Consider the following 17,652-nt stretch of genomic DNA (forward strand, 5'->3'; position numbering starts at 1 on the left):
AGAAGCCTGTCGTGGACAAATATTACTACATACAGAAGACTAACATTACAAAAGAAAACCACAAACTTGGGCAATTTTGACTCACAAGGTTCAGGGAATTTTCTATTTGTTTTCAGAAACAATCCCTAGGATAAGTTGTCTTATTTTCACAGGCATGGCCCTTGTTCAATCTTCCTTTCATCACAGAGTTAAATATGATGATAAATCAGACTTTCTAGCACACAATAAATACCTTGTAGGGCTCTCCAAAAAGGGGAATCTTTTCAGAAAACGCGTCTTTCTCTTGGTGAGCTTCCTGGTTGCGTCTTTCCTTCTCTCTAATTCGAAGCAGGTTTCTGTCTTCATTGTACAAGCTGTTTCAGATGCCACAAAAGAACAAAAACAGTAAAATTTACCAGTATCCGCGTTGTGTTATGCATATGTACATGTTTGAGGGAGGCAAGCTAAGTCAAGAAGAAGCGATGACAGGGAAGATGATGTAAAGAACGCATAAGTCTCTCCTGGACTAAGGCTCAGTAACAGGCTGTGGCCCTCCAGCCTCAGTTCTGGCTCCAGAAACCTAAGCATTCACTCTGGGCGACTGCCTTCGTGGCTCAGGACTGACTCCAAACCAGAGTCTTTTATAGGCAGTGGTGGAGCTGGGACAAGATTAATGATATTTTTACTTTCAGCTTGCAAACTAAGGCATAGAGGTGGAAGCTTTTCATCTGAAAGAATCAGCAGGATGTGAACTTTAAAAAAGCTATTTTCCTGGATCAGTATTGCACATTTTGGAAGATTAAAATCAAAAGGCTCATTTCATAATTAAAAGATTACCAGGCACCCAAAACAGCATTTACTTTATTCTCAGCCTATTCTACTGGGAGTGTCCTGGTATGTAAACTCGAGATCATTTTTATTTCTCATTTCAAATGCCAAGGATAGGAAAACACAATTTTAGATGTAAACTCTACCTACTGAGAAGTCTTATCATCCAATTGCCCTACTTAAACCACATAAAAATGGACCCTAAGTCATGAGCCCTGGCACCAAAAATGTTCAAATGCTTTCTCTAACAAGCAAAACACAGAGATGGAAAGAAAAAAGTGTAGTTTTAACTAGCATCCAAACCAAAAGTGGGCCTGCCCCGTGTCAGCAACACAAGCTACTCCTGCCAACCCACACATGTGCGATATGAGAACAATGAAAATAAGAACAACTTTGCTTCTAAATATCTACTGAATCTTTTCCCCCAACATTACTTGAATAAATAAGTAGGAAAATATTCTGTTGTCTCGTCAATACATGTACCTTTAGCAATTCTAGCCGTGATGTCAGACACGCTCCCTGACCCTACTGATATATCCTGGTCTCTCTGCTCTCTCATAACTTGTCTTATTTCCTCTGACAAGAAAGAGCCTACTTACTGGTCTCCCTGCATCTTTCACATCTTGTCCCTCTAATTTGTCTCATGGAAAGAAATCCCATAGGTGGCCCTGGTTCTCGTGTCACTATCCAAATTTAAAAATAATAAACATTTGATGGCTCTTTGCTACTGCAGAATAAACTATTATTTTTTATTTATTGATTTTAGAGAGAAAGGGAGGGGGGAGAGAGAAAAACATCAATTTATTATTCCACTTTTTTATGCATTAATTGATTGATTCTTGTATGTGCAATCTTGGTGTATCAGGATGATGCTCCAACCAAGTGAGCTACCCGACCAGGGCAGAATAAACTCTAAATCCTTACTTTGGCATGAAAATTCCCCCACAGTCTAGTACAGATCTACTCTAGAAATTATCCCACTCTCTCATAGCAGGTCTGCCACATGCACCCCACTTGACAGTCAAACATACCCTATAAAGATGAGCCTCTTGCTCTAATCTCTACCCCAAAACCTCCTTTTACTGAAAGATCACCAATTCTTCCAGGACCAGCTTAGCTAGGAATTAATGATTCTCCTGCAAAACACCTCTATATTCCAGTCACACCAACCGATGCCCTGGCTCCTCAGTAACATCCTGAACTTCGATGCTTTCTAACTATACACATTTCCTCTGCCTCTCTCAACTGTGCACCCACATTCCCAATTTTCAGCTACCAGAAAAATCTCTGGAGTGATTCCAAAGTCACCAACTCTAAAGGCTTCCCAAAATCCATTGAGTATTTTTTTTTAATATTCACCCTGGCCCTGGCCAGTGTTTCCCAGTGGATAGAGCATCAGCCCTCACATGGAAGGATCTCAGGTCCCATTCCCTGTCTAGGGCATGTACCTGAGTTGCAGGTTTGAACTCTGCCCCTGTTAGGGGGGTGTGCGGAAGGCAACCAATCTATGTGTCTCTCTCATATCAATGTTTCTCTTTCTCTTCCCCTGCCTCCCTCCCTCCCTTCCATTTTCTCTAAAAATCAATGGAAAAAATATCCTTGGGTGAGGACTAACAAAAAAAAAACAAAATTCACTCTGGAAGACAATCTGAAGGTATAGGGAGAAGCTAAACTACCTGGTTGAATTCACTGGTGTGTGGTAAATAATTATCTGCTTAAACAATTGAATCAAAAACTTTGCCTAGCCCTGAGCAGTATGGCTCAGTTGGTTGGAGTGGCATCCGTTGGAGGAGGGTTCAATCCTTGGTCAGAGTGCATATGGAAAGTAACAAACCGATGTTTCTCTCACATTGATGTTTCTTTCTTTCTCCTCTTCTCTCTAAAATCAATTAGGGGGGAAAAGGGGGGGGGGGGGGCCACAAAAAACTTTGCCTAGATGATGGATAGCTTAATATAAGATTTTAAGAAAACTCTTAAAACTATAGTGAACAACATAGTGAAAAGGTCAGGAGAAATTCAACCAGAAACTGGCTACAGAGACTAGTCTTTAATAGTCAGAAATCTCACGTGCTTCACACAGACTTGCTTCTGGGGGATAACAGCACAATGGGCATGATGACCATTCAAGAATTCCTTACAATTATTTTATGATTTTGGTAATTACTCTTGTTGGCTCAACAATTATGTAACATTAACACACAACCATGGCAGCCAAGTAAGAGGGCTGATCAGGAAATAACTTCTTTTTTCCTTCAAACTTGCTTTTCTGCCTATTTGTTTGCAGGGCGGGGTGGGGCATGAAACTGCTTCGGAGCAACCTGAACTCCAAGCTTCTTTCCCAAAGCTACCTGTACGTAGACCAGATCCCAAGGAATCCGCTTTGCCCCTCTTTCCTGATTATGCTGGTTACAACAGTGTACTCCAGTGATGGCGAACCTTTTGAGCTCGGCGTGTCAGCATTTTGAAAAACCCTAACTTAACTCTGGTGCCATGTCACATATAGACATTTTTTGATATTTGCAATCATAGTAAAACAAAGACTTAAATTTTTTATATTTATATTTAAATGCCATTTAACAAAGAAAAATCAACCAAAAAAATGAGTTCGTGTGTCACCTCTGACACGCGTGTCATAGGTTCGCCATCACTGGTGTAGGCCTTGAAGCTTTATTCACTTGTGAGTGTTTACAGAGTTTGGTTTTGCTTTATAAGTAGAATTTTTCCCATGTCTTGAGAAACCGCTACTTATGTCTCAGAAAAGGGAACCCCAAATGGCAAAATTCTCAGTTCCAGATTGAAAAGTGAGTACCTCATCTATTAGGCTACTTGGGTTCCTCAATTAATTTTCTTGTCACGTCCACACACATCTTTAAGAAAAGCTACATTGATTTAAAATTACTAAACTATTTCTAAATCAATCAGCTCAGCATCAGTTAGATTTTAACACACTTCTAGATTTTCATTCTAAAATAATAAAAACTGCTACAGAAATAATGAGAAAACCTCAATTTTACAAAATTTCTAACACTGGCTTTCTTGCTATGTGATTCAAAAATCATGCCTCCCACAGGGAGGAAGTCCTGTTAAATTAAGGATTCTGGTTAATTAAGGTTTTACTTCATTTGTTTAACACATTAAGCGCCCTGTCAGTCACCGGTGAATGACACTATACTTTCCTTCCAGAAGACAAAACAGGCTGGGCGTTTAACGTGTTAAAAAAACGTTTAGCCCTAGGTGGTTTGGCTCACTGGGTAGAGCTTCGGCCTGCAGACTCAAGGGTCCCACCAGGTTTGATTCCGGCCAAGGGCACATGCTGGGTTTCGAGCTGGATCCCCAGTTGAGGGCGTGCAGGAGACAGCCAATCAACGATTCTCTCTCATCATTGAAGTTTCTGTCTCTCTCACCCTCTCTCTTCCTCTCTGAAATTAATATAAAAAAATAAAATAAAATAAAAACGTTTAACCCACACCAGGATTTTATTGGCAGACGTAATACTATGCCAATTTTAAAAGACATTGAACGTATTTTTTTTCCTTTATTCACCATCCCCCTTCAACTGAAAAAAAAAAACAAAAATAGTCAGGTGAGGAAAGATAAAATGAGTGTCACTGGTAGGATGAGTTTTCTGAAGCCTAGACTTTGAGAGAAACTCACTCTCACCCACACTGTCTCATGGGCAACTCCCTGTTGGCCTCACTCACCAAGGCTCCTGGGCAGGCAGAGGAAGGCAGAACAGGAAGTGCCGTCCACAGATCCCAGGACTATATAAGGTAGGCTGTGAGCACTCTTTCTTCTGGGTTGCCTAACTTCTCCTTGTAACTAACAGGGTTTTGCCAGTTGTCCTGGGTAGTTTTCAGATTTATTTGGCTTTTACTTATTTCCAAGTTTGCAATGGTTTTAAGAAATGGTTTGGTAAAATGACTAGGCAAAGACATTCATGAATATTTTCCTTTTCTTGGTTCCATTTTGAAACCAGGGGAAACGTAAATTTAAAAAAACATGAACACAATTCACAGCATGAGTAAACCATTGTTCAACCTCTACATACACATCATTGTTTTTAAAACTTCGTGCAAGCACGGAGATGGTAGACGGAAATTTTTAAATGGGGGATTTTAGGAAGCAGTAAATGTCCTACACTTTTCATAGACTCTGTAATTACCATTGAATAATTACAAGTTGACTATTGCTTCATTTAATTAAAGGCTTTTTTTTCCTGGTGTGGAGGAAAAAATGCATTCTTGCTCTCACGGGATAACCTCACCAACAGCAGCCTTGTCAGACCCTCTCTCTCAATGTCCCACATGGAACACAGTGAGTCCCACAGAGCACTGCATTAGATAAAAGATTATCAACCTTCAGTGAACATCAGAATCAACCAGAGGGCTTGTTAAAACACGGATTGCAGAGACCCACCCCCAAAGTTTGAGTCAGTAGATCTGATGTTGAACAAGTTTCTAGGTGATTCTGAGGATTACAAGAGAATACACTCTTTCTGGGCTGCATGTTTCACTTTAGGTTTACCCAAACACAATAGCAATGATGACAGCAGTGGCCTGGCCCAGGCTGCCACTACTTAGCATCTGTTATTCAGCTGGCCCTGATTTACGCACATCAAATGTGTCCTATTTAATTTCTAGGACTCTGTGAAAGGGGGATTATTAACTCCATTTCCCAGGTGAAAAAAAAGCTCAGATTAATCTGGAAATAGATGGTAAATCTAAAAATTCAAAGGTTTGCCTGGCACCAAAGCTTATGTTCTCAGCTGTGGTCTGCAAAGAGCTTTCAGGCTGCACAAAATAAAGCAATGACAAAGAAGGCGTGCTAAAGGGTGGAAACTCGCAATCACTCGTAATTCCTTATGATCCTTAGTCTCAAAGAGGCACACAGCCACAATCCAGGTAGTATCCTTGCCAGTGGAGCAATCTCAGAGCATAAAAGATACGTTTGGTTAAATGTATCTCCACAGGTCTGTCCTTGCCTACGGACCTCACAGAGGGGCCCTAGAGGGGGATGGCCAACACCATGAAGTTGCTTATCAACTTATAAAAACTGTGCTACAATCCTTAATTTTTTTCATTGATCGATTTTAGAGAAAGAGAAGGAAGGAGGAGGGAGGGCAGGAGGAAGAGAAGAAGGGAGGGAAGGAGGGAGAGGGAATGATGGATTTGTTTTTCCACTTATTTATGCATTCATTGGTTGATTCTTGTATATGCCCTGACCCAGGATGGAACCTGCAACCTTGGCGTATCAGGACAATGCTCTAATCAACTGAGCAACACAGCCAGGACCTTACAATGCTTATTTTAGAGTCTTTTTAAAATTTTACAGATGAGGTCACTGACTCCATAACAATCTCTGAATTCACAAGGCATTTCTAATGTGCAAAGGGGCTCTTTACATTAGTTTCTTTCAAGGACAGGCTGTAAATAAACTTGCACCAAAGTAGCCATTATATGCCCGATATTGGGCTCTGCTCCCATTATGTCTGGCTGGCTGACAAAGGCCATGTTCCTAGGGCCTCAATGCCAGCTTTCTGGTCAGCCCAGGAGTCCCCACTGGGGGAGCAAAAACATCAATTCACGTGGTGATTTGCAGCAGCAGACTAAGTACAAAACAAGTCCATGTGTTGGTGTGACCCAAGGGAGGGTGCAAAGTCTGACCAGAGAAAATACTTTTAGAGAATATCGTATACTACTTACTGTCCACCATCTGCAAAGTACAACACTAATGCATCAAAAAGATCTCTGCAAAATGCATCAAACCACCTCTACCACTTTTTTTTTAAGTAAGTGAACTAGAAAGACCGATGGGGGACACCACAGACTGACTACCCATTTATCTGGTGAGAGCAGTGGCATGTGAGACTCACCCTGCAGCACACAAATGCCCACACCATTACTAAGGTGGACTGCACCACAGATGTCTCTGAAGACGGAATGCCACTACTCTGTAACTCAGCACAGGAGCCTGGAAATCTAAAATATGCCAGGATGCTCTCTCGTTCAGAGAGGTGGTGAAACTCCTGAGGAATTCAGAGCTGCCCATTCAGCAGCTGAATGCAGTCATTTAGCCAGCCCCATGCTGGGACCTGTCAGGGATCATTTACTGGGGCTTTTCAAATGCTCTGGAAGGATGTGTGAAAACACTGTGGTAAGATGAAGAATCAGAGCTCTGTAAAGATTAGAGAGAATGGGCCTCCCTTTTCTCTGTCCCTTGCACTAAAAAGGAAAGAACCCATGCAGAGGGAGGAGAAGACAGTAACAGGAAGGCCTGCATTGGGCTTGCAATGTGGACAGCATCCTGGCTTTGTGACCCGTAGGCTGTAAGCACCTGTAAGCACCTTCTTCAGGCTGGAGCCCATGGGCCCTGCTGCTAATCTAGGTTAGCCATGCAGGATCGCTGAATGCCACTGGCGCTTCCATGGCAACTCTGGCCCACAGCGCAGGCTGTGCACAGCTGACTACCCATTTATCACCCTTGACTGGTCACTTCACACCGACCTTTCTCTGATAGATGTGACCAACTCTCTCTAGAACTCACATTTAAATGTTTATGTCTAAAATAAGTGTACACACACACACATTTAATTCTGTCTTGGAGGATAGCGTGTGATTTCTTCTGTGTATTTATCTTCGGAAGCATGGAAAAGACATTAGCAGGGGAGAATCTTAAAATCACCAGTGCACATTAATTATGGACAAGAATGAGTCTTTTTTATTGTTTTAGAGGCACTAGGCCATTCTGATCTGAACATACAAAGGAGAGAGCAAAACATAAAACTCGCACGCTTTCACAAAAATTGGGCAACCCTGGTTAGAGAGTGGTGACAGAAGTGTCGCAAAAGGACAGCAGGCTTGGGTTCGTACTGGTTGCGCAAGTGACTTTTTTATTTTGGAAGCCACTCCTGTGGGCTTTTTAACTCCATCCTCTGGCCTTTTGTGTCCATGTTCTTCTATTCCCACAACCTAATATCCAGAGAACATTCTTCACACATGGGCTTTATGAAAAAATGTCAATGTACTTTAAAGCACAAAGTTAGTTTTGTCATTAGACTGCATGACTCATAAATACAATTGAAACATAAGTCGTCAAAGTGGCTCCATGTCTGAAGGCAGAGAAATGTTACTTCAAACAAATGAAGAACTTCTCACTCTCTGGCAAGAATTCACAACAGGCCTTCTCATAATAAAAATCACTCAGCTAAATCTTCCAATGATTTTATCTTCATTACCTCCTTATCACCCACACACGAAATATAAAGAAAAAAAATCAGAGACTTAACCCTAACACACTATCTGATTTTATTTAGAAAATAAATGCCAGCCAAGTCAAATGACAAAATACCACCATGTCACAGCTGCTTTCCTGGAGGAGCTCCCAGGGGATCGTCTCAAAGTGACAGCTTGCTCTGCTGCTCACTTCTGCTTGTCTCAGACCTCAGCCTCATTATAATACTGAAATAGTTATACTTGACTCCGTTTTGCAAACGTCAATCAATCTTTAAGATACTTTACATACCTGAAAGGCGTACTATGAGTTTTAAATTGAAACAGCTTCCACCTGGGCAAATTTAAAAAGTACGTGGCGTAAATTCTAACAAGAGATGTGTTAATTACCTTTCAAAAGGAACCTGCCAGGCACTAATGATTGCACATGACTATGGAGCAAGGGTCTGAGAAAGATACATCAGTGGTTCTCAACCTTGGCTGCACATTAGAATCACCTGGGAATCTTTTTAAAATCCTTATTTCTGGGCCTCATCCTCCGGAAATTCTGTTTCTTTGTTACTAATGTTGTGGCCCCACCCCATAACAAAGAAACAGAATTTCCGGAGGATGAGGCCCAGAAATCAGAATTTTAAAAAGATTCCCAGGTGATTCTAATGTGCAGCCAAGGTTGCGAACCACTGAGATACACTTTACAAAAATCTATCAAGGAGTACCTGATTAGGGTTGGAGGAGGTCTGTAATTGTGTGGTGCTTTAGGGAGTACTTTGTTTAAACATTCTGTTTTAATAATCTTTTCACTAAAAAAGTCTTCATTTATTATCTGTGTAGTTAAAAGTTCCAATTAAAAACAAACAAAAAAAAGCCTCATATACATATAACATCATCAATATCAAAGGTAGAGAAATATTGTGATGCTGATCATTTGGGAGTAACTCTCACTGGAACCTCTAGAAACTGATTTTGGACCCTGGACTCAGTATTAGGTCATTACTAAAGAATAACTATAGATCCACCTGCATGAAACAGTGCATCAGAGACTACCTTCTGAAGTTTAAACACCAGCCGCTACTGTCTTTTAATTGTAGTCTCACTATAGCCCATTTTGTTTCTCTTACTAGATCACAGAAATATATGTTGAGAGGCATTTTTAGCCTCTAGATCAGTGGTTCTCAACCTTCCTAATGCCTCGACCCTTTAATACAGTTCCTCATGTTGTGGTGACCCCCAACCATAACATTATTTTCGTTGCTACTTCATAACTGGAACTTTGCTACTGTTATGAATCGTAATGTAAATATCTGATATACAGGATGTATTTTCATTGTTACAAATTGAACATAATTAAAGCATAGTGATTAATCACAAAAACAATGTAATTATATATGTGTTTTTCCGATGGTCTTAGGCGACCCCTGTGAAAGGGTCATTCGACCCCCAAAGGGGTCATGACCCACAGGTTGGCGACCCACAGATTGAGAACCGCTGCTCTAGATGGAAAAGCACAAGAACCTGTCTTCCTCATCAATGGATATTAAAGGGGAGTGGGGAGAATGTGTGGGTGGGGATACACAGCCACGAAAGTAGGATGAGGGAAAGCAGTCCAATGAGCTAATGCATTCCCATGTGCAGTACATCAAGTCCCTTGCTGTCCAAACACATTTTAAGAATAAAAACCTAGTGCTGACGGAGGAAGGCCAACATGCAAATGACACAATTACACAAAGCACACCAGTGAAAAAAATCACGCTTGACCTCAAGGCTTTGACAATCTGTAGCTACGAGCTAATAAAAATATTTGTTTTTAATGTAACTTGAAATGAGAACATAATGTTACTGACAAATTCCAGAAAATTCAGTCCCTCAGAAGTGTTCCCTAAAATGCTGACAGTACTTCTGGCAGTTACTTGAAAGGACACACAGAAATTACCCCTATAGTGGCAACAGGCTCACTAGAGATAAATCTGCCACCTGACTAGTTATTTATGTCTCCCCCTTAGTTATAAGGGTCCCTGGTGATCAGAGTCACCTCTGACCGCCTTCTCTGTTGGACTGCTCACTTGGCACCAACCAGAAACACGGGCAGAAGCTGTTGGCTCTTCCCCTGCAAGTCTGGTCTGTAGTGGGATCAGCAAGAGAACTGGACACATCACCAGGCCATCCTTAACGCACATGCAGCTGGCCTGACCCTGAAGGACCACACCACATACCTATAAATACTAAGGTAGGTGAAATCTGTATCATTACAGAAAACTGTGGTCACAGAATAAGAAAGAATGTAGGGAGGTGGGAAGAGATTAACCAATGAGTGTATATGCATAACCCATGGACACAGACAATAGTGCGGTGGGGGGTGGGGAGGAGGTGGAGGGAGTGGGATAAAGGGGGTCAAAAGGGAAAGCAGACATCTGCAATACTTTCAACAATAAGATAAATTTAAAAAATAATGTAGACAAGCAAGCTGCAAGTTTTGTTTTTTAATTTTTATTTTTTTGTTGTTAATCCTCACCTGAGGATATTTTTTCATTGATTTTTAGGGAGAGTGGAAGAAAGAGAGGGAAAACATCGATGTGAGAGAAACACATCAACTGGTTGCCTCCCACACGTGCTCGACCAGGGCCCAGGTTGGGGAGGAGCCTACAACCAAAGTATGTGCCCTTGACCGGAATCAAAACCTTTGGTCCGCAGGCCGATGCTCTATCCACTGAGCAAAACCAGCTAGGGCAAGCTTTGTTTTTTTAAAAGCTTGCCTTATTTTATTCGTACTCAACTTTTAAAAATAATTGTGGCATTAAATCGATTAAGCATCCAAAATTCAAACAGGATTGTGTGGACACCTCTCACCTGGTGCATGGACCCAATGGGCTCCTTATCCTGGGCTCTCTAGCTCCACACCGCTGCCTCTCTGAACTTCCTAAAAAATCACAAATCTAATCTTGTTATTCACCTATTGACAACTTTTCTGAGCTCCCTGCTGCCTACAGGATTCAAGCTGATGGGTAGATAAACCAAGCAATGCCCTTTACCACCTGGCTTCCACTTACCTAACCCTCCTGGAGGGTCCACTCATTGCGGTATCTTGACACTTTGAGCACAAGGACCTGGGAGGGTGGGGAAAATACAGCCCTTCTCTCTGCCAGTTCCCTAATGAATTCCTAGTTTGACTTTCAAAATTCCCCAAAATATCACTGCCTCTAGCCTCAACCCCCACTCTCATTTCCCATCTTCTGCTGTGAACGATTTCTTTCTCTGGGATACATCTGTTCTTACAGATCTGTCCATGTGTACATTTACAAATATGAGATGGACAATTTTCCTTATTGGTCTGTGAGCTTCTTTAAGGCAAGGACTATTCCTGCTTAGCAAAAAGTGATGCTTAATATACATTTTTGACTGAAATGATTACAGTTGATCCTTCAACAGCACAGGTTGGTACTACATGGGTCCACTTATATGCAGATTTTTTTTCAATTAATACCTGCCCCATATTTTATTTGTGGTTGGGAGGCCACAGATGCAGAAGGCTGACCCCATGCATTGATCTACCCCTTTTTATATAGAGGCTTTCAGAACCAGTGGATTTGGGTATCCACAGGGGTTCAGGGAACCAATCCATCACAGATACCAAAGAACAACTAAATTTTAGGGAAGTCAAGAGTTACATGTGATTTTCGACTGCTCAGGAAGTCAGCGCCTCTAATCCCCATACTGTTCAAGGGCCAACTGTATATTCAACATTACTCAATTTCAAACAACCCAGAATTCTCCTGAACCCTGCAGGTCTTATTATTTGATGATAAAATATGACTCATTGTCTGATACCTAAAGCTGACTTTACCAGCCTGTTGTACTCATCAAATGACTCAAACCCAGAAGGAAGCTGACATCACTCTCTCATAGGTCAGCCATGGAAGCTATCTTACTAATAACAATGTATGTCTATCAGCTAATGCTACAGGTTTTACTCTTCAGTTTGCCATACTTATTAGTCATAAAAGCCCAAGTATACCAAAAAGAAAAGAATGTGTGGGCAACATTTATAACAAATACACATTTAATTTTAAATCAGTAAGATTCAGAACAATATTAATAAACTGTCTCTAGGATTAAAACTTCAGCAGCTTGGCCTAGCCAGTGAGGCTCAGTGGTTGAATGTCAAACCATGAACCAGGAGGTCACGGTTGGATTCCTGGTCAGGGCACATGCCCAGGTTTTAGGCTCGCTCCCCAGTGGGGGACGTGCAAGAGGCAGCGAATCAATGATTCTTTCTCATCATTGATGTTTCTATCACTCTCTCCCGTCCTATCTCTGAAATCAATAAAAAGATATTGAAACAAAAAAATTAAAAACTTTAATAAGAAAAATCCCACAATGAAAAATCTCTACATGCTGCTAGAAATGCATTGTGGGGGAAAACAAAGAAACTACAAGACCTAGAGTGGTAATTTTAAAATGCATCTCAGATTACATGGCGCCTTCCACTGCTGAAAGCCCTCCAGAGGCTTCCCTTAGCCTTTAAGATTCAAACTCAGAAGTCTGGCCTATAAGGCCCCATCCCCAGCACACTTCTTCTTAATTGCTGCCTCCCCAATATATTCCCCTTCCCCTGCCCTCCCTCAAATACTAGCCACACTGGCCTTTGCATGCATGGAATAGTTTGAGCTATGCAGGCTGTGTGCTGCTGACCCCAATCTGGATGCTCCACCCTTACAGGATGTCATCACTAATATCTCAGGTTATAAAAATCAACTCCTCAGGCAAGTCCCAGAGCTAAATGGCCACTTTGCCCCACCAGTAGGAGCTGCCTAACACTTTACCCTGCTTTATCTCTCTTTATCACTATCTAAAATTATCTTGGCTATTCATTTATCTGTTTAATTATAACTGGCTCCCACACTCACCTCTAGGAAGAATTTACAATCTGCAGAAGGTCGGTCACCTTTTCTGTCTTGCTCCTCACTAGCTGAGAAACACTAACCCATTATGCTAATAGGAGAGATTGGTCAAATGGATGGAATTCTGCATACGGAGGCAGAAACTCTAGTAGTGGTTTCTTTTTATTTTAACCATACAATTTGAAGTTAACAGAAGCATTTTCAAAAGACAGCATTTAAAAAAACAACAACTAGGCAGTTATGAACATCTTGTAAATAAATGATTACTATATCAAATTTAATAGCCACACATAAAGCAAGAGAAAACCAAATCATTTCCAAATTCACCTAGTGTCTCATGAGACTGCTGCAATGTTCCTAAAGAGATTAAAAGAAGGGGGGGGGGGGGTCAATTCTTCTCTCAAGAAATTATTCAAGGCCCTGGCCAGGTAGCTCAGTTGGTAAGAGCGTCATCCAGATACCCTAAAGTTGCAGGTTCAATCCCTGGACCAGGGCACATACAGGAAGCAACCAATGAATGCATAAATAAGTGGAACAACAAATCAATGTTTTTTTCTCTCTCTCTCTTTAAAAAGGGGTTGCTTGTTTTAAAGAAGAGACTAATTTTACAGTCATAAGAAATCAAACATATTAAGTGGATTTGTCACTTAACAGCTTCAGCTTAAGCACCAGATAATGCCCCGCATATACCAAACTGAATAGAGTATATTCTATAGAACAGCTTGGAAACCTGTACAGGATTTAGTGTCCCAAAAGGAAGGGTCCCTCCCACTGACTGAACTTCCAACACACATTCCAGAGAACCAATTGCACCACGTATGATAAGAAGAACCGTTTGAAACTGGGCCAATGTACCAGGCATAGCTTCAGCCAGAACAAATGCTCAGCATTTAGACTTGCTAACCAACAGCAAAAAGCAACAGGAAAAGGCTTACACTTGGAAAATGAAAGGAAAAGCAATGTCTATATATTGATAAGCATAGTGGGGAATAATAGGATAACAAGGAAACTGGTAAGATGCAATTTATTTCTCTAAAGAAGAAAACACTAGGGAACATTTTTTTTTTCTTAAAATGAGTGAATAGAGAGATCCATCAACACATTTTTCAGTTACTGAACAAATCAAATAAAACTGTAGGGCTCCTCCTCTATCCATTTAATGAAGTTCATTCCATTATGGGAGCATATATCTAAAACTAAATTCAAGGATCCTCCATTCCCCCAATTAACATACAGCCTCTAGTAGTAGAAACCACTGCCAATTATATTTTAAACATAGTGAAACAAGCTTCTATACACACATACTTTTTACCACTGAGAAAGTTATTTTTAGGCTCTAACAAACACATGGACATAAAAACACAGAAATCTAATCTTATTTGCATCTTATGCAAAACAAGACAAACTGCAAGAACAAACTGTTCAATATAATGTTTTTACAGAATTATCAGCATTTTTTACATCCTGACTTATAGTTATCTCTCCTCAACTGCACATCACACTTGTTTTCACAGAGAGAACGCTTAATGTCATAACAAGTAGAGGCAGTCTCATTGTTCTTACTCTATTCCACTCCATCCCACAGACATTTCAAGTAGGAAGAACAGGGAGACTGTTATAGGAGAGGGAAGCTGGAAACATATATTGGCATTTTATATGGCAACAAGCAACAATTACATGTTTCTAAATATTCTCATTTTCATCATAACCCCAGCTCACCTCCTACCACTCACTATAACTGGCATCTCCTGAAAGCTAAACAGTAAGTCATTGTTTTTCTGGAGAAGTCTTCCTTCATTTTGACCTCTGCTAAGCAGTGTTATGAAGCCTTACAAAGCTTGTCAGGATTCTTTGAGCTGGATTTGGGCCCAGCCATGAATATTTATATGAAGAATATATTATCTTTTCCCCATCACTGCCAACAGGCAGTATGCTTGCATAAAACAAAGGATATTTATCCAACTTAATAAAGTATTCCTCCACCTTTTCCAACACTTATAACTGGAATCTGAGAGCTTAATTTAAAAAGATAAAAAATAAACTTTGGGATTTTTAGAGATTGCGTCTTTATAATGCTTTCAAATTTTCATTTTTAACTCTTTGCAAAGCAGAGGCTAATACATCTATTGTGAGGAAACAATAGCAAACATTCAAAATTACCAAGTACACTGATAATTTATGTAAAACAAGGGCCACCGATCGTAAATACTATTTATTCCCCTTAAAGTTATTTAAGGGCACGAATACTCTAATCTCTATACTTTTCTGTAGCCCAATTCAAGATGTTAAGCCTCACAGGATGAAAGCAGAAAATCTATGTTTCCAGTAAATACTGACGCCCTCCTCTGTATGTGCTAGACCTAAGGAGGGCCCACAATCTAGCGGAGAAACACACAGAAGGGGGGAGGGGTACTTCTAAGAGTGATTGTAGAGGTTGGTTACAAGTGCTAAAAATCAGTAGAGAAAGGCACCCAAGTCTAAACGGAGGAGCCTGGGATGATTTAATTAAGAGCGGAAACATCTGAGCTTGAAGGATGAGCAGAAGTTTAGAAGAGAGAAAGGGGCCCCATGCCCCTGCTGAGAAAGCTTTAAAGTCACAGAGGAGTGACCACTCACCATGGGGTGCTTGCACCCACTTCACTCACCCCCCAACTCCAAATTTCTCCAAAGAACCCTTGATAATGTGTGGGGATGACAGTCTTCTGCAGCCATCAGCTCTACTGGGCTGGCCCAGAACCTCTATGGCAGTGTTTCTCAACCTTGGCTGCACATTAGAATCACCTGGGAATCTTTTTAAAATCCTGATTTCTCGGAGGATGAGCCCAGAAATCAGGATTTTAAAAAGATTCCCAGGTGATTCTAATGTGCAGCCAAGGTTGAGAACCACTGCAATGGTCTTTTAGGGCAGCAATCACCTGAGAATGATCTGTGGACTTTCCTAGCCTGAAACTATGATCTCAAATTACTTTGCATGTGGGAAACTGTCAATTTTAGAAAAGGAACACGGTGGGGATGTCAAAGTTTAGAATGCAAATGGACTTAACTGTGGCAACCACAAAGCAAAACTGATTACTCCTCCAAGCCTTCTTTCCTCCTCACTGCCCTAAGGAGCACAGTCTCACTGCCCACAGAGCACCAGCCCACTCATCACGGATCCTCGCTGTGCAGTGTCTGGCCTGGCATTCTAATTCAAACAATTTTACACAATTTCAAGATCTCCATGTATCAGACCGTTTGCTGAAGCAGCATTCAAAATTCCATAATTAAAAGAAGTTCAGCAATAAATTTAAAAGGAACATTTAGTTGAACATCCCCACTCCAAACTGTTTAATATCCTAACCCCATGGTCGGCAAACTGCGGCTCGAGAGCCACATGCAGCTTTTTGGCCCCTTGAGTGTGGCTCTTCCTAAGCCTTAGGAGTACCCTACTTAAGTTAATAACAATGTACCTACCTATATAGTTTAAGTTTTAAAAATTTGGCTCTCAAAAGAAATTTCAATCATTGTACTGCTGATATTTGGCTCTGTTGACTAATGAGTTTGCCGACCATTGTCCTAACCTGCTTAGTCCAGAAATTTCAGACTTGTAAGTAAAATTAATTAATGGAGGTGAGGCTATCAGTGACAAAGGGGGAGAAGGATTTTTAAACATTCCTGTTTGAATTAATATTGATCAATACTTAAATTTTGACCTAAAAATGGACTAGACCAGGGGGTGGCAAACTATGGCCCATGGGCCAAATCTGGCCCAAATGCCTGTTTTTTTTGTAAATAAAAATGTATTGGCACACAGCCTTACCCATTCGTTGACATGCTGTCTATGGCTGCTTTAGTCTTAGATCTGAGGAGCTGAATAGTTGCAAAGTTGAGCAGTTGCAACAAAGACCCATGGGCAGTGAAGCCTAAAATATTTACCATCTGGCCCTTTATAGAAAAGGTCTGTCAAGCCTGGATTAGGCCTTATATTATTAAGAAAAATAGAAGATAAATTTTAAAGTTCACTTGGAAGTGCTTCATTTTAAAGGAGTGCAGTGCAGACTGTTTCTGATATAATTTCTGCTGGAATATATCAGTGTTTCAGTAACAACATTATTTCTTTCTTATCAGCTTTCCTGACAGGTGAGGAGTTGAAAAATCTCCATTCTCCTCTCTAACTATCTAATTTGAATGCCTTACTCTCTTATTCCAAAAGATTGGCTTAATACAGAGTGTGATGAACAGTGTGCCAAGCTGGCAGCCTTCAGGTTCTAGTGCCACTCTCCATATGATGTTATCTAATAACTGTAGGAGACTCAACTTTCCCATCTCTAATACATTGTCTGGCCTAAAGGTCATCAGCCTCAAAGGGGCTGTAGAACGAGTGTGGTGGACCTGGCCAGAGTGGCTCAGGTAGTTGAGTGTCCTTCTGTGCGCCAAAAGGTTGCCATTCCCAGTTAGGGCACACAGCTGGGTTGCAGGTCCAATCCCGGTAGAGGCAGGTACCGAAGGCAACCAATCCATGGTTCTCTCTCACATTGACTCCCCCCTCCCCCCGCCCCCCAAGCATGTCCTTGGGTGAGGACTAGAAAAAAAAAATTAAAAATAAAATAAAAAAGAATGTGTTGGTAGAAGTTGGGGAAAGTGTGAGGCATAAAAACCATTCCAGTCCCTGGTTCCAGCTACACTTCAATGGAATCATGGCTTCCCACCACAGATCTTTATAATTTTAGCATGAAATAAAT

General features: G+C 41.0%; 1 protein-coding gene across 3 annotated transcripts in view; it reads right to left on the reverse strand.

Annotated features, from left to right (window-relative positions):
- The window catches only part of AFF1 (ALF transcription elongation factor 1), a 197,898-nt gene that overhangs the window by 89,869 nt on the left and 90,377 nt on the right, over positions 1-17,652 (reverse strand). For all 3 annotated transcript variants that reach the window (XM_070393110.1, XM_070393102.1, XM_070393119.1), the window contains one exon: positions 233-353. In XM_070393110.1, coding sequence (XP_070249211.1) covers positions 233-353 — 121 coding nt within the window. The remainder of the gene's footprint in view (positions 1-232; positions 354-17,652) is intronic.

This window comes from Myotis yumanensis, unplaced genomic scaffold, assembly GCF_028538775.1.
Source record: "Myotis yumanensis isolate MYYU_CA2020_CCGP unplaced genomic scaffold, mMyoYum1.0.hap1 SCAF_1, whole genome shotgun sequence".
Classification (NCBI taxonomy): Eukaryota; Metazoa; Chordata; class Mammalia; order Chiroptera; family Vespertilionidae; genus Myotis; species Myotis yumanensis.